General features: G+C 47.5%; 1 protein-coding gene across 2 annotated transcripts; it reads right to left on the bottom strand.

Moving 5' to 3' along the window:
• Positions 1-98: 98 nt before the first annotated feature.
• Positions 99-27,887, bottom strand: LOC119194920 (tyrosine-protein phosphatase non-receptor type 14-like). 2 transcript variants are annotated; one of them, XM_037449413.2, is made up of 21 exons: positions 27,455-27,887; positions 20,349-20,755; positions 18,104-18,279; positions 15,291-15,329; positions 11,911-12,008; positions 11,002-11,069; positions 10,692-10,762; positions 10,430-10,517; positions 10,237-10,325; positions 10,020-10,107; positions 9,721-9,803; positions 9,428-9,488; positions 8,892-8,970; positions 7,663-8,132; positions 6,294-7,565; positions 4,902-5,042; positions 3,861-4,079; positions 2,710-2,838; positions 2,310-2,544; positions 1,906-2,069; positions 99-1,760 (listed from the first exon to the last, which is right to left on the bottom strand). In XM_037449413.2, the coding sequence occupies exons 2-21, from the start codon at positions 20,520-20,522 to the stop codon at positions 1,632-1,634; spliced, it is 3,873 nt and encodes a 1,290-aa protein (XP_037305310.2). In that variant the 5' UTR covers positions 20,523-20,755; positions 27,455-27,887; the 3' UTR covers positions 99-1,631. The 2 variants fall into 2 exon arrangements, with proteins under 2 accessions (XP_037305310.2, XP_062415524.1); XM_062559540.1 differs by lacking the exon at positions 27,455-27,887 and having other exon boundaries at positions 20,349-21,218.

Here is a 27,887-nt window from a genome sequence, read left to right as displayed (position 1 = left end):
CTGCACTAATATACGTCTTCAGGACTGCGAGAGAAAGCCTCTCCTACATTATTACCAACAAACGGAAGCCCCAAATAAACGAATTTGTGGCCACGGTCTTAGAGAAAATAAGGCTTTATTACATAATAAGCAAGTATGACAGCTTCATACATGTCTGGAGACAGAAAAACAAAAGGCTTGATGCACTGAAAACGCATATACAAAACATATGTACACAAACTTTGAAAGGTTTTTGGGAGCTTTGCCAAAAGAGAAAATTGAGGGGAAAAATTAAATATAAACAAACAGTGGAATGCCTTGTGAGGAAATACTGTCACAAAAAGAACAGAAGTGCAACAAAACACTTGTATGTCATGAGAGCAAAAAGCTTTTACTTATTTGAGAATATATACAATAAAATATAAAAATGCATGCATAGTTTATTATGTTGCGGTATTTTTAGGGTACCAAGTCAAAAGAAAAACTATATAAAACATACTATGTATTAAGTCGTTTTGGACATGGCTGACTTTGCATTACCATTCAGAAAAAAAATAAAAGAATATTTAAGGTAACACGTAAAAATAAACTGTCATACGTGATTTTTATGAATGGAATCAAGGAACGCGGCAACGTAATATCTATTCTACCTTTTGGGCTTGGATCAGATATTAAAGGCTGCACATTTTTGTACATCAGTATTCTTCTGCTGTTCAAATCCTTAACAGGAGACTTATTATTATATTAAATGTTTTAGTTGTTCCTTAAAGAAAACACAAACTAGTAAATACCAATTTAAAGATTTAATCTTTAGAGGTAAAATATATTTATATATAAATTACCAAACCCATTGAGAACCCAAAACACAAGGTGGGGCCGTTCTCCTGGTGTATGTGTCACTAAGGCACAATGAGTCAGTGCGGACAGTATCTGCAGAATCAAGACACATTTCTCTATTGACTACCAGCCGTGAAACAATACATTAAGAAATGATCAAATTCATTGAATAAACACTGTGGGCTTTTGAAATGGTTTTAGGTTTGACACGTGATCAGACGCATTGGATCATAACAAACTTTGTTGTACCTCAATGATCAACACGCTCGTCAATGCAACAAAACATTTGTCACAGCGTTGATGTGAATATTTGCTGTATTAATCAATACTGTGTTGAAAATCAAAGCAACACTTTGGAACATTGATTAGATGAACAGTGAACACTTTTGTTTCCGTGTATGGAAAATAGAAGCAATACTGCTGCCAATTACTGTTCATCTGATAATGGCTAAATAAGGAATGAGAAAAGGTAACAGGTTTGGAAACTACCCAAAATAAAAACTGAGATTTGAATCCTTAAAAGTATTTGTTAGAAAACACTCACACACACACACACACACACAGGAAACTTACATACAGTTTTTTTTCCAACAGACAATAATTAAACCCGGGGGGGGGGGGGGTTACTACGTACACATGATAGGAGATAATGTTGTGATTTTTTTGTAAAGGCCTAACCAAATCCTTTCCCCTTTGAGGTGAGTTTGTATATAAATCCACATAAAAAGTCGACATGAATCTTTTGACGGACCATTGTTGTCTGCCGGCGTCATTCAGCGAATGGCGCGCGAGTACAAAGGTCAGCATACCGGGGCTCAGATGAGGCGGGAGTTCTTGAGAAACTGAATGAGGACCTGGTAGACAAACGTGTACTGGGAAATGGTCTGCACCATCAGCATCCGCTGCTGCCTCAGCCCTGACAACATGGTGGGAACCTCCACGGCCTGAAGGGGAGAGTGAGAGAGACGGAACAGGATCTGACTGAGAACTGACTCTATTCAGGAGCAATTCCTTCATGCGTAGGATACATGTATCTTGTCAAAGAGTGCTGTCGTCCTAAATAGCACATTCCAAACTCTTTGCACCCACCTCGTTGTGTTCCAGGCAGCTTATCATGAGCTCGGTGAGGATGACCACCCCGGTGCGACCCACCCCGGCACTACAGTGAACCACCACGGGAGGATTGAGGCTCTTTGAGGTGTCCAGCATGGAGTTGGTGTGTCTCCTTACAGACTGGATCTCCTCCAGGTAGGCTGCAAGAGAGAAGACAGGAGTCACGAGAAGCTTAATTTAGCTTTTGGATTAAAATACCAATCTTTGTCCAGGGCTAAGCCGACTGCCTCCCAGATCCACCTCTGGCATGAGTGATGAGTCCAACCTTCCGCATTTCACAGAATGTCAAACTATTCAACATTTAATTAGACCTAAACAATGACGGCAACGTTGCGTCTCATATTTCAAACACTGATGTTGATGATAATGATGACACTCACATAGGAATCCCTGGACATATTCGGGACAGCCGTGCTCAGGCCAGTCGGTGTACTGCAGGTGCCAGACGGTCCTCTCCTGGCCAGACAGCAAGTGTTTGACCTTTAACCCCGTGGTGGCGTAGTTGCCCGAGTCAGTGCGGAACTTGGTGGTCACCTTAAACTTGCCGTGAGTGGCTGAGTTGTGTTTGGAGCCGAGTTTGGGCCAGTAGCGGTGACTCTTGGACCGGCCGCCCTCCTGAGTGGAAGAGAGGATGAAGATGGGAGGATGAGGATGGAAAAAAAGGAATGAATAATGAGCGCTAACATTTATACATAAACACCAAGACAAAGACATGGTGACACACATGAACCCTCGCTGTCTGGCGCTGCACGTGTCGTGTGTGTTTGCCTGTGCGTGTACCTCCTCGGCAGTAACCATGGCGATGACGTTGACGCCTTGCTCCCAGACCATCTGCCAAAAATCGGCACAGGTGCTGGCTAGCGGACCCTGGGTGGCGATGTAGTGCCACTCCTCCCCTCTGATCATCACCTGGGAAAACACACACACAAAGAATAAATAATAAAAGGACTGCAGTGCAAACGATTATCAACCTACTAAGGAATGAATAAGCTGAACTGCTTTCTAGCAACCACTTTTAAAAAATGGATGACTTCATACTTTAAAATATATTCAATGTTAAGAGCTTATTCATAACAAGACAATACTCTTGCACACCACTGGAGGGCAGTATGAACACAGTTTGAGTCTTGTCTTTCATTTATAAAAAACCCTCTTCTTTTTTTCTACTTTGGCTTTCTTTAGCTTTCCCTCATTAATAATCACAAGGCCACACACAGCACTACTTCCCTTCTTCAAAAAACTCAAACCACATGGATTGTGGCGTGCCGTTACGTAATGAACACGTCGCAGCTGATTTGTCAGGCTACCTCGTGACTGTCAACAGTGTATTAAGAGATGGACAGGGAATAAATCAGGTCTTTTGTTCTGCGGCAGCTACCTTAAACGACAGGGGGAAAGTAAGAGGGTTACACCGTGGTAGGCAGCGATGCAGTCGTCGCTTTGGTGAAATGCAAACTCATGCGTGCACTCAAGCCTGTGCACACATGCTGTTTGCAACTAAGCATGAATAGGACGCCAGTGAGAGGGGCTCAGGTTGAATTAGGAGGGTTTGGAGTTTGGACCGCATTCTTGGTTGAATTCCACGAGCTCCGTGAGCTTAAAGAGGTACAAACAGTCTTCAACAGCTGCCTTTCATCCTTTCCTCCGAAGCCATTCGCAGCTTAGGCATGACCACCTAACTAGCAGGGAGTTTCTGCTCTTGTCTTTTACTTTATGGCGTATGATGTGGCCAGGGCAAAGCATCGACCTGCGCAGAATGCATATACTTTGAGCACTTTGGGAAATGTTCTCTTATTTTGTTGTTGTGTTTCACCATTCCCTCCTTTTTCTTTTTGGCTCATGAATAGTTGGGTATTGCCTACTTTCACAATCTCACGCATCACCCCTCCTGACATTTTTTTAACATTTTACCCATGACCCCTCGAGCACACCTTGATATGCGAGGCATTGATGTAGCCCGTGTTGTTCTCTTTATTCGGCACGAGCTCGACCCGGTTCTCTTCGTAGGGAACGACGTCGCGGAACCGGTTGCGCTCTGTGTTTTCGGGCAGCGTCGCCGTGGTGAGAACACAGTCGGCCCTCTTCTTGGGCACCTGCTCGTACTCTGTGAAGACCCGCTCCTCTTCCAGCTTCAACTCCAAGGTCTTACACTGGACAGACAGACAGAGGGAGAGAGAGAGAGAAACGAGGGGGGTTGTTATCCACATCATTCAGAGGTTTCTCTTTCAGTTCCCAAGGGGCTTTGTTTTCGTTTACATTCCACCACACCGGAGAGGAAAATCTCCTCATAATATACGCCTGAAATAACCGAACACTGACTTCAACATCAAAAAGAACTCGGAGCACGTGTAATGCATCCATCTGAGCATGATATGCAGTTGCGCTGTTCACGTTTATCAGGCCAGTCGTGTGTGAGAGGGGCAGCATCTCTGTCTCACTCTCTCCGTGTGTGGGTCACATTCCCGACATACCGGCGGGCCCAGAGGCGATAAGCACCACCATGCCACGCGTTCCACAGCCCACTTAGGGCCCGTCCACTTTAGCTTAGCAACAGTCTGGGCAACGGGGTGGGTTTCACACCTCCACACTGCGAGGGGACAACAAAATGCCTCAAACAGTGCGGTTATCGGAGAGAGCGACCAGGACTTTTACAGCCAACGCTCGACAGGTGAGAATTGAGAGTTAAAAAAGGTACTCGTTCAATCTTACAAATAAAATTGGTTTTACGTGGGAGCTTTGGTAATGCAAAGATGACATTTTCCGAAAATGTTTTGTTCCTACATAAAAATGACATTAAGGAAACTATTTATATTACATTAAAAAAGGTTTGGAGTACGGTCTGAATGCATTTCAATCATAACACTCATTGTCAATCCACACAACAAAAAAACAAATAAAAATTGATCGTTCAAAATACTTTGATACACAATTTCTCCAAATATATGGTGATAAAATAAGAGCAATCATCCTACCCGTTCGTCGGTGGCAGCCTTGGCCCCTTCGTCTGCAGGACTCTCGGTGGCGGGCATTCGGGCCACGTAGAGGCCGTTGAGCGCGGCCATCATCAGCGGCCTCTTCATGGAGTCCACGGACATCTTCTGCCTCTCCAGCGTCTTCAAGAGAGAGGAAAAGCCCGGGGTCACGGTCACAGGTACCGGCAGCATTGCGAGACTGAGGGACCCACGCTGGCCTCAGAGCGGCGAGCACGACGCGCACGCGACTGTCTCCAAGCGGGTGGGGAGGATTTAACGTGCGTATAATCGTAACAACACACTTGCGTTCGGTCTTAAAGTGTGAACTAAAAAGCCCTGAATGTAAAAGTAAACGTCAAGTTCTTTTCCATCTTACTTCTCCCTTTTTTTGATCCTTGTTTTGTCCTCTTTTGCATATTTTTACTTGTTGATTCCGACCTACCTTTTGGGCCTCTGTTTCCGTACAGGACGCAGGCTCCCTCCGTCCCCCTGTCTCCTCCCCGCTCTACCACGCCAGCCAAACTCTGACCCACATTGTCCGGCCCCTACATCCTCCAAGGATTACCCCACCTAATCTCTGAGGCTATTCAACCCCCAGGACAGCTCCACCTCCTTCCTTCCCTGGGGGACAGTCAAAACAACAGCTAGGGGGTCACCAGGGCTGTCCTCTAGATATGAGATGAAGTGGTTTAGGGATTTTAACGGTTTTGGACTTTTGGATCCATAATAAAAATACATTTTTGAATGTCATCACTATAAATAGCCGGCCACAAGGGAATTATACGATTTAATTTACACCTGGAATCTGGTTCTGTGTCAAATGTTGGTGCCTTAACATGGAGTCGAACTACACAATAAAACCTAACCCAAAGAATAATCTGGGGGATTTAGGAGGGTTTTAGCAGCCTGGGGGGGACTCGCGGCCTCGTGCTACCCTCTGAGGTGCTGAACCCCGGATTACTGCTAATCAGGAGCTATGAAGCGAGCTAGCAAACAGAAGACTGCAACATGTGAGACGGTATCAGCACGGTGAATCTCTGTCTCGTACAGGACGATGTGTCGTGTTTAGAAGCTCTGGTACATTCCATTTTCATACAATCACTGATGAGCAAAGACATGTTTTAAAAAATTAAAATGAAAGCTTGGACACAGAAATATTTTCACATACACATACAGTACACAATATATTTAACATGTGTTATTAATGATTGTAGTCCCATTTCTTGAATTATATAATATTGATATAATAGTATATTATTATATTTAGTATTTGTTTCATCATGTTTTATTTTCTTGTGCTCATGTGAATTACACTGTTTCTGAAAATGTTAATGACGACTATGTTGGATGACTGCAAAAAATAGAATTGAAATCCTTTTCGCGTTATCTTACCCTCTGAGCTATTTCCCGCTCCACTATGCTGTCCTGTAGGGAGAACATCTCCGACACAGGCCTCTCTTTGACCGGCTCCTTCCTTACTCGCTCCTTCACGCTGGTCAGGTCCGGCTCAGAAATGGACGGACCTAAAACCGCCCCATTCACCCCACCCTGGTCCCCTCGGGTCAGTGTCCCACCAGCACCTGCAACACCACCACATCCAGGCCCGCCGCCACTCGGGCTCTGCCCGGCCTTGTGCGCTCTGCCCAGGGCCTGGTTGGGGTCCGTCGGCCCCTGGCTGCCCTGCGGCCCTTGATTGTGGTTGTGGTGGTGAGTGTGGTTGTGACTCCTCCCCCTGGGAGGACCAGGGTACTCTGGCGGGGGTTTGTTAGGCAGCTTGGCCAGAGCAGCCTGGAGCTGAGCACTGATGCTGATGTCCTCGTTGAGACCCGGGATTTGAACATCCAGCTCAGGTCTCTCCTCTTCCTCCTCCTCCTCCTCTTCACTCTCACTACTGTGTATGAGCATGGTAGCGTTGGAGAGCGTCTTTTGATGCTGATAGGCCGCCGCCGCCGCCGCCCCGGCTGGTGTTGCAGGAGACACAGGGGATTTCTTGGAACTCCTCTGCATGGGCAACTCCTGTAGCTGCTGAGATGGTGGTGGAGGCTGGAGCTGTGGCTGAGGAATGGACTGAGGCTGAGGAGGCATTACATGTTCTCTGAGAGTATTCCTCCGGTGAAGGCTGGGATTTATGCTCTTCATCACAATGCCCTCAAGACCTCCTCCTCCTCCTCTCATGCTGCTGATCACCTCCATGCTGTGTCTCTTAGCCAGGGTGGAGCGGTGCTTTGCGGCCGCTGTCAGCGGTTCACTAACCTCCTGAAGGGACTGGTGCACCACGGCCGAGCTGTCCGGCTGGAAGGTCTTGACCGACAGCTGCACCATGCGGGTGACCAGCTCTGGACTGCTGCCCCCCATGCAGCGGTGGCGGTGGCTGGCCAGATCCGGCGTGCTGGTGGCGGGGCGGAAGGCGCTGGAGGGGTAAGGTGGAGGAGGCCGCGACATGTGGTTTCTCAGCATGTTAGCCGTGGCTGCGTTGCTTCCCGCGTTGGTCCCCTGCTGTTTGGTGTTCGCCAGCTCAGGCGTGCTGACCGTGTGAGAGATGGAGCTTCCTACGCCACCGCCCCCGCCTCCGCCTCCGTTAACACAAGGGGAATGACACGGGCCCTGGCTGCTGGCGGGTCCCCCCTGATGAGGGCCGTGGGACACTGGCTTACTGTAGCTGATCTGCAAGACAAAAGATTTCAAGGAACGCGGCGTGACATGAAGAAGAGAGCAGTGAACTTCAAAACAACGACATCAAAAAGAGATCATTTCCCTCAACCTGTTTGCCATAAGGTCCCGGGCTCGGCCCCAGCCCATGATAGGGGCCCCTCTCTCTCATCTCCGGCTGGCTGTACACCAGAGCCTCGGGCTGCCGGTAAGCACACGCGTTGCTGATGTTCAGACTGCGCAGCGATTGGCTGTGGAGGTCATGGTGGGCAGGGGGCATGCGCCGCTTCTGCCGCATGACGGCGTCGTACTCGGGCGTGGGCCGGTAGGACGGAGCGATGATGGCGCTGTGCCGGTGGCTGGGGATGTAGTCGGGGCGCATGAGCTCGCTGCCGGGGATGCTGAGGTTAGAGGACATGGGGGACGAGGGGACGAAAGTCTGGGACTGATTGAGCGAGCTCAGGCTGGGGCTGCTGTACATGCTGCCGTTGGGCGCCGTGCCGTTACGGAAGGGAAAGTCCACCTGGCAGCGGTCCAGACTCGTCTCCGACTTGTAGTAGGGGTCATCGTGGAAGATGCTGTCTAAAAAAACAAAGTTTCGTTTTTTGTACCGATTATTTAAGTATCAAGCGGGAAATAGTCAAGTTTAAATGTTAAGTTGAGGGTACTGGAGGCGGCTCTGGTGCTTTCCAGTGTTGTGATTTAGGGTTATAAGCAGTAAACAGCACCCTAAAGGTGCTTTTGTTTCTGGTTCACTGCCGTAAAAACCACATTGGAAGAAATTCAGAAAATGTCCACCCAGTAGCTAACCAACTTGGACCAAGAATCATTTGTAATATTGTCTTCCCACCATAATGAAGGAAAAAGTGGTATGAATGTCATTCCTCTTTACTAAACAAATAAAGCGTTCTGTCTCGAGCCCACAAGCAGGCAGACATCCACACAAGCGGCGTGTGATGCCTGAGGTCACACTGCAAAATTATCCCGCGGCCACACAAAGCACACCCACAATGTTTTTTCCACTCGCTCCGTTTTTGCTGTCAACATTGGATTATAGCGCCGTATGAGTGTGTGAACAAGTCAATGAAAGAGTGAAGCACAAAATGATGTCACTGCTCTGCGCCCCAAACGTCTGGCTGGCAGATTGTTAAAAAAAATAAATGGGCTGCGAGTCACACGTCCGATGGGAGACAGACGCAATTAGCTCCATTGAAATGGTTTGGATGTTGTCAGGGAGGCTGAAAACTTAAATCACACTGCGGCCACAACAGTTGAAATGCTGCAGTTGAAATGACCCTAAATATGTGTGCGTGTGTGTGTGTGTGTGTGTATTACACATACCTTGGGAGCTCTGTGTGTCCTGATAATGCTCTCCATACTGGGAATGCATTGACTGGAAATTACAGGACTGGGGCCGCGGCTGAATGAAGAAACACATTCAATGCAGTTAGGAAGACTCATTTCAGTTTTCTCTGAAACGTCAAATTGCAATCCTTGGAGACATAACAGGTGACTCCGGGGCTGTAACGCCCCGCGGTTCTCCCCAACAGACAACCGAGTGGACCGACTGGGCAGCCATTGTGCCAGATTTAGCCCGAGCCATTGTCTGGCCAGCAGGGAGGGAGACGCACACAAACCACCGCCTTCATCGTCGCACCGGAAATAAAACCCAGCAACACCCTTTGCAAACTTTTCCAACAACACCCACCGCACCACCGACAATTGCTCACACCGAGGCTCCACGGGTGGGAGAGCAGGGTCTAGTTCAAATTCTCCTCATGTGCCCGGCACACTGGTCTCATTTCGGTGTCAAGCCGCTGAGAAGTAACCAGTGATAATGAACCGTAGGAAAGCAAGAAAGGGGCCGCCGACTTTACCAGAGACAGGCGGTGGGTCCAAGTGGGTCTCCTCCTCATTGGTACAGGTGAGTGAGTGGGCCTGAAGAGAAACAAACCCCAACACATCATCCACTATGTAAAAAGTATCACAAACTGGTGTATCGCCGCCAGGTCAAGATTGACTTCATGCAATTTGTTTTGGTATTAATTTTCCTGACACAACCTTTGAATGTCTAATGTTCTCTATTTTAAATATGAAATGGCAAATGATCAGGCATAGATGTGATATAAGTGGTCCGATTGGCCGTCCGCTTGCCCTGGGACTCACTCACTCTGCACAGATCTTGTTCTGTTTGTAGAATTTGTGTCTGGCCGTGAAAAGACGAGCGATGTACTTTGCCATTTCCATGTCCTCCTGCAGGGACAAACACAGAGGGGGAAAACCGTGTTATTTGGTTCTAACATGTCGTATTTATAGAAAATGTGCCACTGTATTTGTCCCTGTGTGTAGATGTCTGGGAATGTGTATTTCTATTTAAACTTCCGGCTCAAAACCTTGTGTTAAGCGCACGCGTGGGTGTGTGTGTGTGTGTGTGTGTACCGAGACCCCCCCCGCAGACACAACACTCACCATGTGAAAAATGATGGTGTCGTCTCTGCTCGTTATCTCCACTGTGATGGCTGACTTGTTGTGCGCTATCGTACCAATGTCCTTCCACCTGTCGCACACACGGAAACACAGAGGAATGCACACACACACACACACACACACAAGGGTTGAATTTTCCCACACGCAATTCATCACACTTTCTTACATATTAATCTATATTTGATGGGGGGGGGCTTACTTGTGGAGCATGATGGATCTGCCATTTCTGTGTTTGACAAACACCCCAATGAAGGACACGCCGATGAAAATATCATTGGTGTAGTTGTCCTACGGAACAAGAATGAATATTATTAAGAAGTACATCCTTCTCACATTCAAAAACTGGTGTGTGTGTGTGTGTGTGTGGAAGGCAGAGGGTGTTCTTCATCTACCTTTGCAGGAAAGCTCTCCTGCCCGAAGCCGTCCAGTTTTTCCACCTCCTTGATGTACAGCAACTCTGCCTCGGCGGTCTGCATTCGACTTTAAAGTACAGAGGGATACATTACCCAATACATTACAGCCTCGCTCTTTTTCACATTAAAAAACACATCAAATACAATAAAATGAAGCTGGCAGGGCAACCCCACGTTACTGAGGCAGCCCGGGGTTTGAACCCGAGCCACAGAAGAAAATAAAAAGAAAAAGTACCAGTACCAGTGACTCTTGTGCTCCTCTGCGACTTTCTGGGTCCACTCTTCGAGAACCTCGTCTCCATTCGGCCAGTTCTGAGTGAAGACAAAAAGGAGTGAGACTCACATGGAGACATAGGAAGGACACGGAGGAGGTGAACGTGAGAGGAAAGAGAAGGTGATAAAAAAAAAGGATTCGTGACAAGAGATTTAGTGACACGGTGACTGACAGGCGGAGGAGGCTCACGGGTGACACAAGAATGTGTGCCTTCAGGCCGCGCACTAAAGACACACACAAGCACACATATTGGAACCGCGGAGGTTTGAGGACTCACCACTGGGAAGAGCACATACTCCCGCAGGAAGTCCTGCGACATGAATTGAGTAAAGTCTCCAAAGTCAGCTGGAAAACAAACACACACATTTAGTTATCTTTGTTGATATTTAATGTGTGAGATCATTAATTATATTTTTCAAATCGCAGATCCCATTTTCTGAAATGTACCTTCAGCATTTTGACACACTCCAGATGGTATTGACATTGTATATGTTTTTGTTTGCCTTTATGTAACAAGTATTAGATGTTAACACATGTAAGGACTGTTTGTGAATAAAAGTTTAATTTTACATTTTTAGAGAATTGAATCACATTTTACGGGAAGTAATTTGTCACCACATTACCTGGAGAAAATTCCAGTATAGTTCTTCTTTAGTTTATAGTCTTTTATTTGGAATAAATGAAAAAGTAGCAAGCTACCTCATTAGTACGCGGCTAATGGCCCACCTGCGCCACACATCCATTACACAGTGGGCCCTCCAGATAGGCCCTTGGAGCCCGACCTAAGTGCTGTTCATCTGTCTGTCGGACAAAGGGAGGTGCAGCGGAGGATCTTTGCCTCCCGACAGATAAGCGTCTTCCTCGTGCTAGCGAGGCTAACCTTGGAACGAGCGATAAGCAAACTGTCTGTTTACATTCCCACTGAGACGCAGACGGCACCCAGGAACAAGACGGAGGAGATGTAGTGAGGTTGTGTGTGTGTGTGTGTGTGTGTGTGTGTGTGTTAGGACTGATACCAAAAGGAACTCAAGTGGACTAGGCTCTCCCTCTGGTATGCAGCCATATTAGGTAGTGAAGTCGAGATGACCTGAGAAAGTGTGAGTTTGTGCTCTCTCTCTCTCTCTCTCCCTCCCTCCCTCTGGGAGATAATTCCCCAGAGACGTTTGCTTGTGCGTGTGCGCCTCACCTTGCACTGCTAGGCCGGCGAGTCGGATCCCCTGCTCCACTGTGCAGTGGAGACGTCCGTCCAACACCTCCTTCTTCACCTGCAGGTAATACTGATACCTTGAGGGGAACAAGTAAGGAAGGAAAGACAGACAGGAAATGTCATTCCAATAGAACTTCATAGCCACGGCAGCCACTAGCAGGCTCCTAGGATGCCGGTCCATCCACCAGCTGGGTCCGAACTGAAACATCTCAACAGTAATTGGATGGACGCGATGGAGTTCTATTCAGACGGACCACCGCAGGGCCCCGGTCAGATGAGGCTCGACTTTTCACTTGCTACACAGCAGCGCCGTCAAGTGCGAACACATTGGCGCGCGGACCAAACACCCGACGAGCCGGGTGGGAGCGTCGGGCCCCGGAAATGACTCCGATATTCGGCCGGTGGTTCGTGTTATTTTTATAGCTGGCCGCACGGGCTCTGAACAGCACTTGCACAAAAAAAAAGCAGGCTGGAAAACATGATGTGGTTTCAGTTCAACACATTCATCCGCGGAGAGCAAGACGAGCGGCGCCCGAGGCGTTGAACATAAGCAACCGAAGGAGTGCAAAACAACCAGAGAGGCACCGCAGAGACGTGCTCCTCTGCGTCTGGTTCGTACAACAGAAAGTATGCGTCAAGAACGTATTGGCAAAAAGGTTTAGCCCGTTTAAGAAACAGTGCCAAGAGAAGCCTGTTGCAGAATCCATGTGAGGAATGAGTGAATCACCTCTATTTGAAATACCGGTGACTCACTTACTGACTTGAACAGTAGGGGCTAAATGATACAATTATGTACGTCTGACCAAAACGCACAAACGGCGAGCAAAGCAGCATGCAGCGGTCATTAATAAGGGCCGAGGTTTATCCGCGGTGGAAGGAAGACAAGTTGGACAAAAGGGGACTTTTCTAAGCAGAATTGGAAATGCAAAGGGTTGCCGGGGCTCAGCACTGCGGCTTTGCCGATTGTGAGTTGATATGATGGCGCAGTTCAGATTGTCGTGGCCACTCGCATCTCTCCCATAATGGAATAAAAAACCCCAAAAGGCTTAAATGCACCGAGCTACTCAAGCCTCTGAGCTCCCTTTGTCCACTTTTAGCCGCAGTCCAACTGGATGTTTGTCTTCCGGATAATGGAGGGGCCAGAGAAGAGAGAACTGTCAGGGTGACCGGGCTCAGCTGCCTAAAAACTTGCACACCGTTTCCTGTTTGTTGCCATGGTGACCACCGGCTGAATCTTTCCGGTGTGGGCTGTGAGACACTTTGTCTGAAGTACGTACGCGAGCACACACGCACACACACACACACACAGCGTCAGAGTACACAAACGACCGAGAGGTCGATGCGTCACTCATTCACTGGAACACACTTTTGAGATAATTCCTAAACAAATGTTTCTACGCCGTCTCAGTTTTAAAACTCGCTCCCGCCAATCACTCTCTGAACCGTCAAAGCACCATCATAGTTCTTCAGGGACCTCATTTTTCATGTTCATATTCCTCTCCCAACATTCTCTGCACCACTTCTTCTTCTTCTTCTAGTTCTTTTCTTTTTTGAGCTCCACTCAGCATACTCCCAGGCCTATAATCTGCCCCGCCCTCCTTCCTCACCCTGTCATTACCCCCGTTGGCTAAACTGCCATTCCGTTCCCGTGGCAACCCCCTAATTAGTCAGCCTCCGCGGCTGCGGTGGTGGGGGCATGATGCGGTGTGGAAGGGGAGGAGCCACGTAGTGCAGAGGACCAAATGATTGTGGACTTTGTTTTTACAGTGTTCTCCGTATGGGGTCTGGGGTTCACAATGGTTGGATCTCATTCTGAGGTTCAATGATAACCACACAATGGTGTTTTTTATATATATATTGTCCTGTTTATTGTTCAACGTTGCAGTTTTGGGGAGGGCTCTCTTTGATAAGTTGCTAATGAGTCTGTTATTGTCATTTATTTGGCGATACCAAATGTAACAGTTCATAAACTCAAGACAAATAATCAGAATCAGAACGGTCAGTTTATAGATTCTTACTTGCGTTTAGTCAATGGATGCTCTTTCTATACGTAGAAGAACCCCAATGCTGGTTTAAATAAGTGACTTTATGGTCTAGTCCTGACAATAACTCTGCATTAGCATGCATTTGGGTTCAATGCCAGATCAAAGCAAAGATGTGGTGCGAGGGTATTAAAACTACATCGAATGGCATCTGGAAAATGTTTGTGTTTGACAAGTACCTAGCCACATCTAAAGACAATGTGTTCCAATGAAGGCTTCCATTACAAGAGGATATACACCCATTTGGTTGATAAATTAACTGTAGTGTAATCTGTATGAGAATTCACTTGACCACTCTTTGGTAATTAAACCCCACACGGTGCACATGGATAGATACCGACAGGGAAAAATAAGAAAACGTGTTTTTATGTAATATGTACTATCTATTCTTCGACGAGAACTTGGTTAAACTTAACCATGTTGTGGCCACAAAGGCGATCGCTAGTAAGCCTACACTGATTGACATGGCCAGTGGGTAACGGCAGGTGAATGCACACGCACAGACACGAGGCCCTGCTCACCACGAGTTACCGGTGACTGAGCGCTCGGCCGACACTGCAGGCAGCCACACAGGCACAAAGGGCCCTTTATGTGCCCACGCATGTTGGAGCCCGCCTCGAGACACGCTGCCAGATGTCCAAGTGGCCCGGACAACGAGCATGTGTGCGTGCATGCGCGAATGTGTGTGTGTACATATGCTTCAGCCCCCCCACCAACCACCCCCGCAGCGGGACGACCCTGACCACCCCCTCAACCCTGAATGGGTCCAGACGGCTGCGTGGGAGGCGGGAGGATTTCACTTTGAAATGTGTTGAATCAGCAAGGGGCACAACAGAGTACAGCTGTGTGTGTGTGTGTGTGTGTGTGTGTGTGTGTGTGTGTGTGTGTGCGATAACCAGCTGAACAATGCTAGGATTCCAAGGCTGTTGGTGCCGTTAGCCTTGGGGGCTGCTGAGGCCAGCTGGCCTCGCCCTGGTCAACAGCTCTCTGTTTAGGTTCCTCACTTTCTCTCTCTGGGCCACTTTAACCCTCGTTGCCCCCCCCCCCCCCCCCCCCCCACACACACACACGCACACACACACACAAAAAAGGCTCCAGTTGGTTGTGACTAGTAATACGAGTAAGGCATTACTCTGATTTATATGTTTACATGGACCGTTCTGTCTGGCAATAATGCGCCATAAAAATTCTTATACGGTTACAAAAGTCAATGATCATCCTTTGTTATTCAACTTAAAAAATTATACAAAATTAAAACACCAAACAATTTAACAAAAGAAAAAATGCAATAAATAAATAGAGTTTTAGAGAACTTACCAGCAGCATTTATCCGCAGATGGCAGCATCCCCTTGTTTCTAAAGAGACAAGGAAAAAGTGTAAACTTTTTAAAACTAAATTAACAATTTGAGTGCAGCGGCTCTCCTTGATGTTGGCTCGGTGAAATAGTGCAAAAAATAAAGGTCCACCGTCTCGGGAATAATATAATCGACACGACCTGCAGACCCTTAGCATAATTGTATCGCAGACTCAATTATGCTGAAACAGGTTTTGCAAAACATTGTAAGACACACACACACACACACACACGACCTGCTTTGGTTCATTTTCACAGCTGCAGGCAGAGACGAGGAGAGGGACAGAGAAACAGAAGAATGGATGGACAGGAAGAGAGGGAGATCATCAGGTTACACATCAGTCAAACACTGAACTTCAAAGACCCGACCACATAATAAAACTCACATTACTTTCTCAGTAAGTCTCATTTACTCGGAGGGACACTCTGTCTTTGTGCTTTCTGGCAAGAAGCTAAGATGATTGTTTGTCGAAAACCAAGTTACCAGTTTTCTTTCCGACCTCCATTGCTGTTAAGATGAACAGCAGAGGCGTTTTAGACCGAACTACCAGAAAACTCTCTGAGGTCAGTAACGTAGTATGACGTCGCATTTTAATTTGAAAAGTACCAATCCCAAAAAGTGTTGACTGAAACAACAATCAAAGCACTGGCGTCCCACAAAGCCGCTCCACTCGCCCCCCTCTGTGTTTCAGCTGTGTATGTGGACACATAAATATGTGTGTGAGTTGCAGCAGAAACGCAGCACGCTTAAACCACACAAAAAACAACAAGCTGCCAACTTTTACTTTCTGTATCCCGTTCTCCCTTTTTTCCTTCTGTCACTCTTTCCCTGAATCCCCCCCCCCCTCCCCCCCCAGACCAGGTGTGTAGGAAAGACAAAGACCAGCCTCAGTCGATCCGACTCAAATCACCGTATTTGTTGCACTATAGGGCGCACTAGATTATAAGGCGCACTGTGAACGAATCTATTTTCAATCTTTTTTCAACACAACTACGATAAGTCAGTCAGTCAAACTTTATCAAACGCTTTCACAATAACTCTCCACATTATTCAAACGTCAATGAGCGTGTATTCACAATAACTATCAACACGTAAAAAACACAGTCTGATACCGCTACATCAAACGTTAGCGTTTTCACAAAAACTCTCAAAATTGTTCCGTTATAACTCGTAAAATGCGTCGTTTTTTTGAGAAAATGAAAGGCGTTTAAGTGCGACCTATAGTGCAAAAAATACGGTACAACTCAATAAATGATGACATTTGAAATTAAATTTAGTTTCATCGGAAAAGAAAAATCTGTGAACATTTGTTTTCAACTTGTGATGTGAAAAAGGGGGAGGAGTCTTTGTGAAGAGCTCGCCTGCGGGAGCGTGTGTGTCCTCACAATGTGCTGCATTGTGACTAACTCCAGTGACAGGGCTGCAGCTGGCTTGTGAGCGGATTCTTCGGGGGAGTGTGCGAGGTGTGTGAGGTTAGTGTGTGCGGTTGTGTGTGTTTTGTAAACCAGACCCCCCCCCCCCCCCCCCCAGCTCCCCCCAACACACACACACACACACACACAGCGGCCCCCTTTTACCCCCAGCACTTCTGCTGGGAGGAATGTGTGGTCCGCCTCCTACGCTGGGCGGCTGTGCCAACATTCCTGACAAAGGGAAAGAAGAAAAAAAAAGGAGGATGAAGAGAAAGAGAAGAAAATGTGGGATTGCAGTGATGTGGAGATCTGCTCTTGATAAAAGGAGCGGGAGTGACACTATGTAGAGGGATTGGAGAAAAGAGAGAGAGGGGGCTTGAGAAAAGAGGCAGCCATTGTTCCCCAAATTGCCCCTAAGGCCCCATCATCAACCCCAACACACCAAAACATGCCTGCCAGGGTTTAAGGTGCTGCCTGACTCGCTGACTCTCTCCCTCTGTCTCTCTCTCTCTCTCTCCCTCTGTCTCTGTCTCAAAAGAAGAGGAAATTACGGAGCGTGACCTGCAATCGACCTTTCTCACATCCAGCAAAGCAGAAGCTGCAAATTCACCAGCTCAGTGCGACGCAGACTAGCGGCGTGTGTGTGTGTGTCCCTGTGTGGTAAATCTGACATGGCAAATTGTCCACCACACGCTGACCCACGAATGGCCCTTTTTTTTTTGCAGCCAACGTGCGTTAATTCCCACTCTTTTTCTCTCGCACACACTGTGGCTAATAATAATAAGACTGAAAAGAAATGTTGGATGTGAAGCTTATCCACACCTGTCTCCATTTTTCATTAATGCAACATTACAAGCACCATCCGCTGAGTTCTGATCCATCACTATATTTTAAGACCACATCAATTCATGTCAAGTTATGATATAAACTCATATCATAACTGTGAAGGTCCATAGAAAACACAAAGACAAACACATATTCCCAAACAAAGTATATGTTCATGTATTTGTATGAATAAAATAGGTGAATCTTCCTCTGATTTCAGGCAATAATATTATGAGAATGTGGATCTTTCAGATGCACTTGAGTAGCGCTTATCTGGTTTGCATGTTCCACATTTTGTCAGGAGTGTGTCATCATGGAGTTGATGGAAATGATTTTCCATTTCTACTTACACTTTTTAAAGCGCAGGAAGTAATTTTAAAAGAAACAAAAAAAATGTAGGTAGATGCAAGGATGCATTTGAATTATTTTGCACCCATTGAAGTAAATAATAAGCAAGTGAAGGTCAGAAAGTCACACATTTTGTGCTAATAAGTTCACAGTTGAGTATGTGACTGTTTCAGTATGAAGACCGGTTACCTGGTGGCTTCCTGCTCCAGTCGGGAAACACTAGGCACGTAGAACATGACTCCGAAAAAGAGCAGTGGCTCATTGCCAAACTTGTCCAGCTGCTTCTTGAGGGGTTTCTCCAGCTCCACCCAGCGACGTGCCGGGGCCTGGGTCTTTCCCTGGAACCAAAGCCCGAAGTAATGGGTCTGGAGCCAGGAGGAGAGAACAGACGGAGGAGGTGAGTGTGTGTTTCACAAGGTCGGGGGGGGGGGATGGAGATGACGGAAAAGGGGGAAACAGGACAGGAAGGAAAGGAAAGGAAAGAGGAGGAGGAAGAAACCACTGGGAAGCCAGAGGAAACGGCAGTAAAGGGGGGGAAGACAAAGTATTGGGATGGGAAATAGAGGGTTGTCAGGATGGACACAAATGGGTTGAGGAGGAAAATCGGAAATTACTTGAGAAATAGATTAAGTGAGCAGAGCAGAGAGGAGATAACACTAAAATAGAACAAGCACATATTTCCTCTGCAAATCTGATTAAACCTTTAACGTCAACTCTATTAAACATAACATAGACGGGACCCATGCCGGTGAGCTCGCCCTGGGAGAAAGGAAGTGATCCAATCTCATCTCAGTGATAGCAAAGCGTCCTGCCTATTATCTCATATAGAGATTGGTGTGCCATCCCAAAATGAAACAAAATGCAGCTGAACAAACAACAGAAACGCAGCAACAACATTAAAAGATAACAACTATGGCAGTTTCAGGATGAAATGCAGTGTCATCTCACACGGTTCCAAACCAGAGTTCAGCTGGTGACACCGAAAGCTGCTGTAACCAGTTTGGACAAAGAATACCAATTTGCTTTGGAAACTGACATTTAACGTTCCTCATCTTCTAGGTTAAGGACATAAATCAGATTTCTCCGGTACGTTTCCCTCAGGCCCCGCATATGCAACCCATGCACGAGCATGCCGGAGCGCCGCGCTGCCAGATAGAAATCACCGGTGGGGAGAGAAACATGCTGCCGTTCGCAATCTGCTTGTCTACAGGTCGGAATGAAGGTCTACACAAGAATTTGGCTTTTGTAAAACAGGCCTCTGACCCGAGAACGCCCCGAAAATAATAAAAGATCTGACAAAGGTTTGTCTACTATTTATCTGTTTAGAACCATACATTTCAGGGCCAGCCATGTCATTTGGAATAAAGCTATGAGGTTTGGTGGGTGATATCACGAAGAGGTGAGCACACCTGTTCTGTCTGCACTGTAATGAAAGCCGTTAAGCTGGACACGCACAAGGCCTCAGGTACATATTTAAAGATGGAGACAGCAAATGCAGATGTTTACACGCATTCCGTAAAAGGGGGGAGGGGGGGCAGACGCTGAGTGAAGCTCAAGTGTCGCGTCACCTTATTTATAACATCGCCGACACCTGGCAAATACGACAACACTGCGCGAGTACGCACATGTGCGCAGCTCCTCTGTCTCACTTTGTCGATCGGTTGTCAAACAAACACACTTTCTTTCTGCAACCTTCGAACCGACTGCCGCCCCACATGCAAAGAAACTCCATCTGCAGATAATAAGCCCCCCCATACAAGGCCGCATACCTGTGTGAGCGCAGAGAAAAGTGGGGGCTAAACCATGGTGGTGTGGAAATGTAGTGGAGATTGGGGAATAAGAGAAGAGGGGGGGGGGGGGGGTCATGCTTCATTAGAGGCGGACATGGACACGGGGTGTGGGGAGGGGTCTCTCTCTCTCTCTCTCTCTCTATTTCTGTAACAAGGTGATGAATTGCTTTGATTTGTCATTGATTTATTTTTGCTTAATTAGTAAAAAAAGAAAATCATAATCATTTTAATTAATAACAATAATAATAATTTTAAGACATTAATTGACATATAATGGGATTTTTTGTTTTTTATATTGCCCAACCATTCTAATGGTGACACTTATATGGAGAAGTTGACAACAGATGGTATTCTATATCAACTTTATACACTAAGATAATGTGTCCCTCAGGTGTGTTTTGTGATTTTGTAGATTAATAACTTTGCCAACGCCCTTTGGCACTGAAACTCTTCATTAAAACCATGAGTGCATCTGCAGGGTTAGGATCACCTCACCTTGCCGCTACGCATTTTAATAAAGAAACAAACTGTTTGATAAAAACGGTGCAGAATGCAAAGTGCACGCCAACCATCAGCTCCCATCCATCATTTACACACAATCATGTACGTGGGCCACGTGATGATGAGAAAAGACTCGTCCTCACCTCCCGCAGCTCCAGCCTCTGGGCCACCGCCTCCAGGCATTCCTGCCCCGTGCTCTCCACTGACAGAGTGCATTCGATCACATTGCTGTCCAGCAGGCGAATCCGCGTCACAAAGTAGTTCTTGCTCAGGACGTTGTAGCGGCGGGTGCGCCGCATTATCAGCCGGAAAGGCATGGCTGGCAGGAGGTCACAGCGCAGTCAAAAAGGTAAAAAAAAAGAAGGAGCGAGCAGGAGGGGGGGGCGGGGCTCTATGAAGTGGCCGTTGCCCTCCTCACTCTTGCGCGACGCCAGCCGCACCACCGGGTGGAAAGATGCACCCTGGCAAGGCTCTGGCCCATTCCCAAAGATGTCCGGAGGGGAGGAGGAGGAGGAGGAGGAGGGTGAGGAAAAAAAGAGTTGAACAGGTGCTGCAAGGAGAGATGACAAAAGGGATGCATTAGTCAACAAGAAACAAAAAGATCTACTGGCAGTCGAACTTCAAACCTTCCAACATTGGATTTCCAAACCTAACTGCCATAAGAAGAAAGAAGTCAAACCAGACCCGCCGAGCAGCAGCAGACGGCTTTATCCTATAGTTACGGCAGCTGCTGTCTCTGCAGCCCCGTGAGGCCCAGAGTCGGGCGAAGCCGGGAGACAGAGGCAGAGATGTGAGGCCACGGATGAACGCACATCAAACAGGAGAGCGCAGACATCCATCTGAACCCAGCAGCTGGCTTTGAGGAACTAATGGAGCTCCTAAGTCTCATATCTGCCTGTGTGGGAGGCCTTTCCTTTTCCTTTTTATCTCCCCTCCCCATCCCTCCTCCCCAGCCCCACAGCAGCTCAGCGCCAGACATCGAAGCCTACAGTGTGGAAGTGTGTAGGATCACACACACACACACACACACACACACGGTTGTGGCACAGACGCTTTCACGGACGCACTGGGTTTGCTCACCCCACTGCCGCCAAGCCATCTATGCTGTCACTGAGAAACTCGTAAAAACTCTTAATTACTCCAACAAAACTTCAACTTTGTGAGAAAGACTAGCAAATCACAACACAGTGCATGGCAGGGTGGAAAAGACCAAAACACAACACGCCAATGCTCCGGTGATCAGGGGTGGGGGGGGGAGGAGGTGGGCGGGGCGGAGCGGGAGAAGGAGGGGTAGTAAAGACGGAGTGGACGTGTTGCTTCTTGTCCCGGGCTCGGGCAATGTGCAGCTTGGACCCCGGCCCAGATTCCTCTCTGCCCTGACTGGAAAAACAGAGCACACCTGACGCAAGTATGCACCTTAAGGAGGGAAAGTGTGTGTGTGTGTGTGTGTGTGTGTGTAAAAACGCAAACAAGGTGTAAAAACGCAAACAAGTCTTGAATGAAATGGTTTCAAGCCGCTGACTTACAGCCGTGTTGTTTGGGTGGGTTTGAATCACACCTTTCTTTTGTAACAGCCGAGCCCCTTTGGAAGCCGTAACACATTCCTTACTCCTGAATCCATCTGAGACAGATCACCATAAGTGGCATCATCCTGTTTTTTTTTTTTTATTGGGCGTTAATGCAAACACACACACACACACATCAAGGTGAATGAATTAGCTTGATGCAGTTGCTGACAGGTTGCTGGCAAAATCTTCCAAAAACTCCTCTTTTACCGAGCGCAAAAGGTGCAGCGAGGTCCCCGTCCACCAGACTTCAGACGCAGATAAACACACAAAGACACAAATAAAGACGCATACTTTCACCGCGTGGAGTACAAACGTAGACATGCATGAACAGAGCACGCCACACACGCACACACCAGGTTTGTCAAAGGTTAGCCAAAGGACTAGACAGCAGTTGGTGCAACTCTAAACTAGTAATCATCGGCATGGTTGGAAGTGTGTGGTTGAGTAAAAGCGGACGGACAATAGCTGAGGAGCGAACCCGCTCCTCGACACAAAGAAACGCCTCGACGCCGCTGCAGCGGCACGAGCAACACTCACTCACGACCTTTGTGTTTATTTCCAGTGTGCAAAAAAACAAAAAAAACAAACGGCGTGTGCGTTTTACGAATTTGCACATTGTAATTTTGTGGCATAGAGAAAAAAACGAGAGGGGAAGCCGAGGGAATTGGGTTGTTTTTCTTTTTCAGGAAAAGCAAGCTTTGGCTAAAAATACAGAAAACCATCCTGCTCTTTTGTTGTGTTTCTTCTCTATCCCCTCTGGTCGAGTGTGGTCAGTGGCATGAAGGTGAAAATAAAAAAAGGAGGAAGACATTTTTGTTATGGCGTATGCTTTAACCACAGTACCACGTAAATAAATAAATCATAGAAGCAATCAGAGAACCACCAACAGTAGTAGTGCGTTACTCTCTGGGCCACACAGCATATCTAAACTGGGATTTCAATGTAAGTTGGTAGGATTAATTACATCTTAAAAAACTAATTACAACTTGATCATATTTGGAGCAGCTCATTGTCGGAGCTGGGAAGGAGAAGCCTGCTTTTAGCCACAACTCTACGTCATCGAAGGATCGCTCCGTTGTTTCCAAAACAAGTAAATAAGTCAGTGACTCTTTCCCGGTAAAACTGGGCAACGCAGGGAACCGAGGGCGGGAACCGAGGGCCCGACAGGTGTTGTACAGCGATGACTAATGGGAACGCGGTTTAACAGACGTGTGCGTGTTATGAGTTAACAGCTGACAAAAGACGGATGCAAAATCAGTTTAAAAAACAATGTTTACACAGGTTTTCTCCCCCGGGGTGTGATGTTTTACAGCCAGTCATCTCTCTCCACGTGAGTCAGGTGCCAGATCAGCGCGCACGGTAGATCTGAGCAAACCAAAACAACTACTCAAGAAAAAACGCTTTTCATCTCGCGGTCAAACAGCACAAATGGAAATGGACTTGAAGAATTGGGACTGGTCTGGGGGCTGTGTTTTGTGCTGCGTCTCTCTCTCTCTATCGGGGCAGCCCGTCCCTCACTTTGCTCCATTCACAGACACACAATAGCGGGAACAAAACAGCACTTTGTCGCCCAGTGCGAAGACCATTAGACGCGGGCGGCCCGGAGCTGAGGACGCGACAGCGTGTGTAACTCAATCAATCGGATCTCTGATTCTTGTCCCACCCCCCCCCCCTGTCTGAAATACCAACACCAGCCTCTTGCTCCTCCCCGCTGGCTTACACAGGAGCGCTGGGGCAAAACGAAAAAAGGGGGTTAAGTGCTTCGCTGACCTGAAGTACTCTTCCTCCGGGATCACATGGTAGGAATTTTTATCAGGGTTTACTTCTTACGGTTAAATGTGCTCATGTTGTGCATTTCCTGAGAATAGAGACAAATGATTTAGGTGAGCGTCTTAGAGCTGTACATTAGATAACTTAAATAACGCTAATTTACATGAACCATTTGAAAACGTTTTAAAAGCAGGAACTACGAGTTTGTATTTTTTTAATGACTTGTAAGACGAATCCAAAACAATGATTGATAATTGTTGATTAATCTGCTAATTGAATAATCACGCACACAGACGACTCCAAATGTAACCACTTTTTCTACTGTACGCGCTGTGTGTGTGTGTGCCTTAGGACTCTCATGCCCCCCCCCCCCTGTGATTAGATGTGTGATGTGTTGGGGTAACAAGGCTCTGAAGTCTGCATACATTCCTGGAGAGATATGGACAAAGCCCGTCTGGGAAGCAGCAGCCACTTGGAGCTGACCCTGGATCAGACAGTTCCCATTTCACTGGGCAGTAAAACACAAACGGTGTAATCCTCTGCCAGATGACAGAGAAATACTGTAAATGAACAGCACTCCGCTGTACATAGCCATTGTTTTTCCCAGCATGCCTCAGGGACAGAAGAGACCTCTGTTATCCGACACTGTGTGTGTGTGTTTTCCTTCTTTTAAAAAAAACATGCAAATATGACTTTGCCTTTACGTTTTCTCAACTTAAAGGAAGGAACTTTGATTTTCCACTACATACTGCCACAAAGTCCTGCACCCCCCCCCCCCCACACACACACACACACACACAATGTACTGTCTGTTACACACAAGCATCAGCAGCTGCAAACAGATGGCGGAGCTCGGCGGTCAGACAGTGTGTTCATACCAAGCGCATCTGCTTCCTCACTTTCCAGTGTTCTCATTTCCCTCTCTCTCTTTGTCTAGCACGACGTCTGAGACGAAGGGGGGGGCGGGGGGGGCGAAATCAAAGTTTAAGATATGAGATATGAAGCGATTTAAAAGGTGTAAAGTATGAGAGAGAGTGGATTCCCCACACATGAAGTTCTAGCGTGCGTTGAGTGGGGAGGACTCTCCGTAGTTTCTCTCTCATGCATCTGACGTGCACTCGTCACCGCGTCGCGTGAGATCAGCTTTTGGGATCAGCTGGTCTCTTCTATCCAATAAGCACAACCTCCCGATTACACCATTAGCGTATCGCCGAGCGCATCCTGTATCCTGTAAGTATTTTGCATCAGCAGCAACATGTAACAAGGAGACCGATGAGATGATGCAGCTCCACGTCACTGACAGGCAGTGCAATGTGCGTTCATGGGGTGCAACACCCTGCCACAGTGGCAGATGGCAAATGCCCAGTGTGGCAGCTAAAGGCTTTTCCCTGGAGCAGAGGGAGCGGATCAAAGAGGAGTGCACCGGTTTGGTAGCTGGAGACATGTGGGTATGAGACAGAGACAGAGCAGCGGGTCAGTGTCCCCACGCCCAATGGAGAGCTGCAACCCCGGCGTTTCTCAGGCTCTTATCATGTTGGTCCAGTGTTGGTTGGGACGATGCAGGGCGGGGGGGCTGATAGCTGGAGGCTCTCCTGTCCTCAACAACAGAAAACACACGGCCACCAGCCACGGGCCCCCACGTCCGCTTTAGCCAAACCCGCAGTGCTGTTCACATTTTCCATGCCCCCCCCACCCCCCACCCCATTTCCCCTCCTCCTCCTGGGAACCACATCACAACCGTACGCACAAACACGACTCCAGACGCACGTGCTTAAATCCCCCCCCCCCCCCCCCCCCCCCAAAAAAGCCACTGGGTGTTTTTCCCACAGTCAGTTTACAGGCCTATGAAAGCAGCGCCGGTTTGCTACTGCTTCCACGTGGCTGCATCCGACAACGCGGCCGGTTAGGTGTGAGAAACCGCCCATCAAACGGAAAAATCTCCCTGCTTCTACTTCCCCACTGAATACCCTTAAAATGTACAGTTAGTGCAAGCCACATTAAGGTCTTGCTGGGGGGGGGGGGGGGGGACGGGGGCGGAGCCAGCGGTGATTGACTCGCGCCTGGTAGGTGCCTACGCTGGAGTGTGGGAGAGTTGGGCGAGTCGCAGCACGCCGCCCTGCTCTGCTGTTGTCGGCCCCGGCTGCTCAGAGGAGCTCAGAGCTTACACAACTCCAACAAAAGCATCACTGCGAGTCTCGATGCACGACAAGAGACACACACACACAAGTTGCCCAGATTGAACGACGTTGTTTATTACATTGTATCAGTGTGACTTTTATTGTGTTAAGATTATCAATGTATGTAAATGAATGTGTTGTATGATTAGAATGTGACCACAGCTACAGCTGACAATCACGAGGAATAATTGCATTTAAGGCTGCCAATAAAATCGCAAATATTTTTGAAAACTGGAAACCCTCAAATGGGAAAAGCCTTTCATGCCACATTTTGGACAGGTTTTCCTTATTTAAAGATTCAACAATCAATTTCTGGGAAATTTGAATTTTGAGATATATTTTTTGGAGATATCCCAGTGGATGACAATGAATTATTATAATGACCCCATTAAAGTAACAGAATTAGGGCGTAAGTGGGGATGAAAATGAACCGAGCTATTACACTAAAGATTTTAGCAAAATGGGCCTTTTATCATTTATTTATCAAAAACCTCTGCATCTTTTCTTCATCAGGAAGTCCTTTGAATTTTAAGAAAGAGAAAGAAGGTCTGTCCCTTTCCCTGCAGAAGAACCCAAAAGCACCGCTTGACGTTGAACACATTGTGCATTTCTCTGCCTTCGGACGAAGTCTTACGAGGACGACAACAAACCACCTCCTTCGTCCCTCTCTCCCTTCCTCCAACAACCCCAAAAGGCCCGTTCGCCTTGAATACACAATCCAGCTTCCTTCAGAAGCAAAGGTCCACCGGCCGCCCGAACAATAGCCACTTTTCCTGCATAGATATTCGACCTCTGGTCCTCCTGAAGACGCCTTGCGGCGAGGTGGGACGAGAAGAATGGAGGAACGCGGAAACCCACAACCCCACCTGTGTTCTAAAAAAGTGGCGTGTACTTCCAAGCCACTTGGCTCTGGCACCGTATAATTTACACAGTATGCCTTTGAGCTTGTAAAGACAGCCAGATGTGTGTGTATGTATGTGTATATATATATATATATATATATATATATATATATATATATATATATATATATATATATATATATGTGTATATATGTGTGAGCAGAGCCTGAGCCTCCTGCAGCTACGCTACATCTGCCTTTACAGAACTCTGTCCTTCATCTTTTACAGTAATGTCGCCGCATGTCCAAACACATCTCTCACATACTCTCACACAAACACGCCTGCTCGGCGCACACGCAGGGTGTGTGCAGGGCCAACAAAGGTGATAATGACATCATCATCACCACCACCTGGCTCATTTAACCCATCATTAACCCAACAGGACAAGTGACCCCCACCCCCCCCTCGGTGCCATTAAAAAATGTTTTTAAAAATCTGCTGACGAAGTAGTACTAGTAGTAGTAGTACTAGCGTGATCGTGGTGATACAGGTAACCCTCCCCAAGAGATGTCCAAACTGGATCCTAAGGAGAGGGTCCTGCAGAGGGCTCCACGTGAAGTGACTTCTTCCATCTGAACTGAATGTTTTTAGTGTGGGGGCCCTGTCTCTAGTCTAACGAATGTTTATCTGGAGGAGGAGGATGTGAGGGAGAGGGGGGGGGGGGGGGTGAGAGTATTTGGGATAAACCGTCTGCCCTACGTGGCTGAGCTATTTGGCCTGTATTCACTCGTTGAGTTCTCCCTGACTCCCAGAATGTCTCGGAGACAGGAGGACAAACGCGCCCCCCCGGAGGAGATTTCTTTCTCTTTTGTTGCAGGAGAGGAGAACTCACCCTTGGTCTCGCGCTACATGCCGCGCTCCCCCCCCCCCCCCACTCCCCCCGCTGCAGACGCTCCTTCTTGGCTTCGGATGCGTGGACGCTCACGGCGAGCGGCTGGTACTCCACATGTCGTGTTGCTCTGTGGAATATCTTCCGATGCAGAAGAGCAGAAAAACCCCCCCGAGAGGCTCCCGGGTCACACGAGCGCAAAAAAAAACTTTCCAAAGGAGTACAAAAAAAAAAAAAAAGTCGCAAACTCACTCCCGTCGCAGCTTCGACTCTTAACGTTTTTTTCTCCCCCGTCCGTATCGTTGAGGGGTTTCTTTATTGACCAAAGTACATTAAAATGAGGAAAACGTTACCAACTCGGTTGTGGATAAGTGCGACGTGGTCTTCTTCTCGATATGGACTTCGGTGTGTTTACTGTAGCGGTCCCTTCAGCCCA

Source organism: Pungitius pungitius, chromosome 20 (genome assembly GCF_949316345.1).
Source record: "Pungitius pungitius chromosome 20, fPunPun2.1, whole genome shotgun sequence".
In the NCBI taxonomy this organism is placed as follows: domain Eukaryota; kingdom Metazoa; phylum Chordata; class Actinopteri; order Perciformes; family Gasterosteidae; genus Pungitius; species Pungitius pungitius.
Note: the sequence above shows the minus strand (reverse complement) of the source record. Positions and strands in the feature narration are given on the sequence as shown.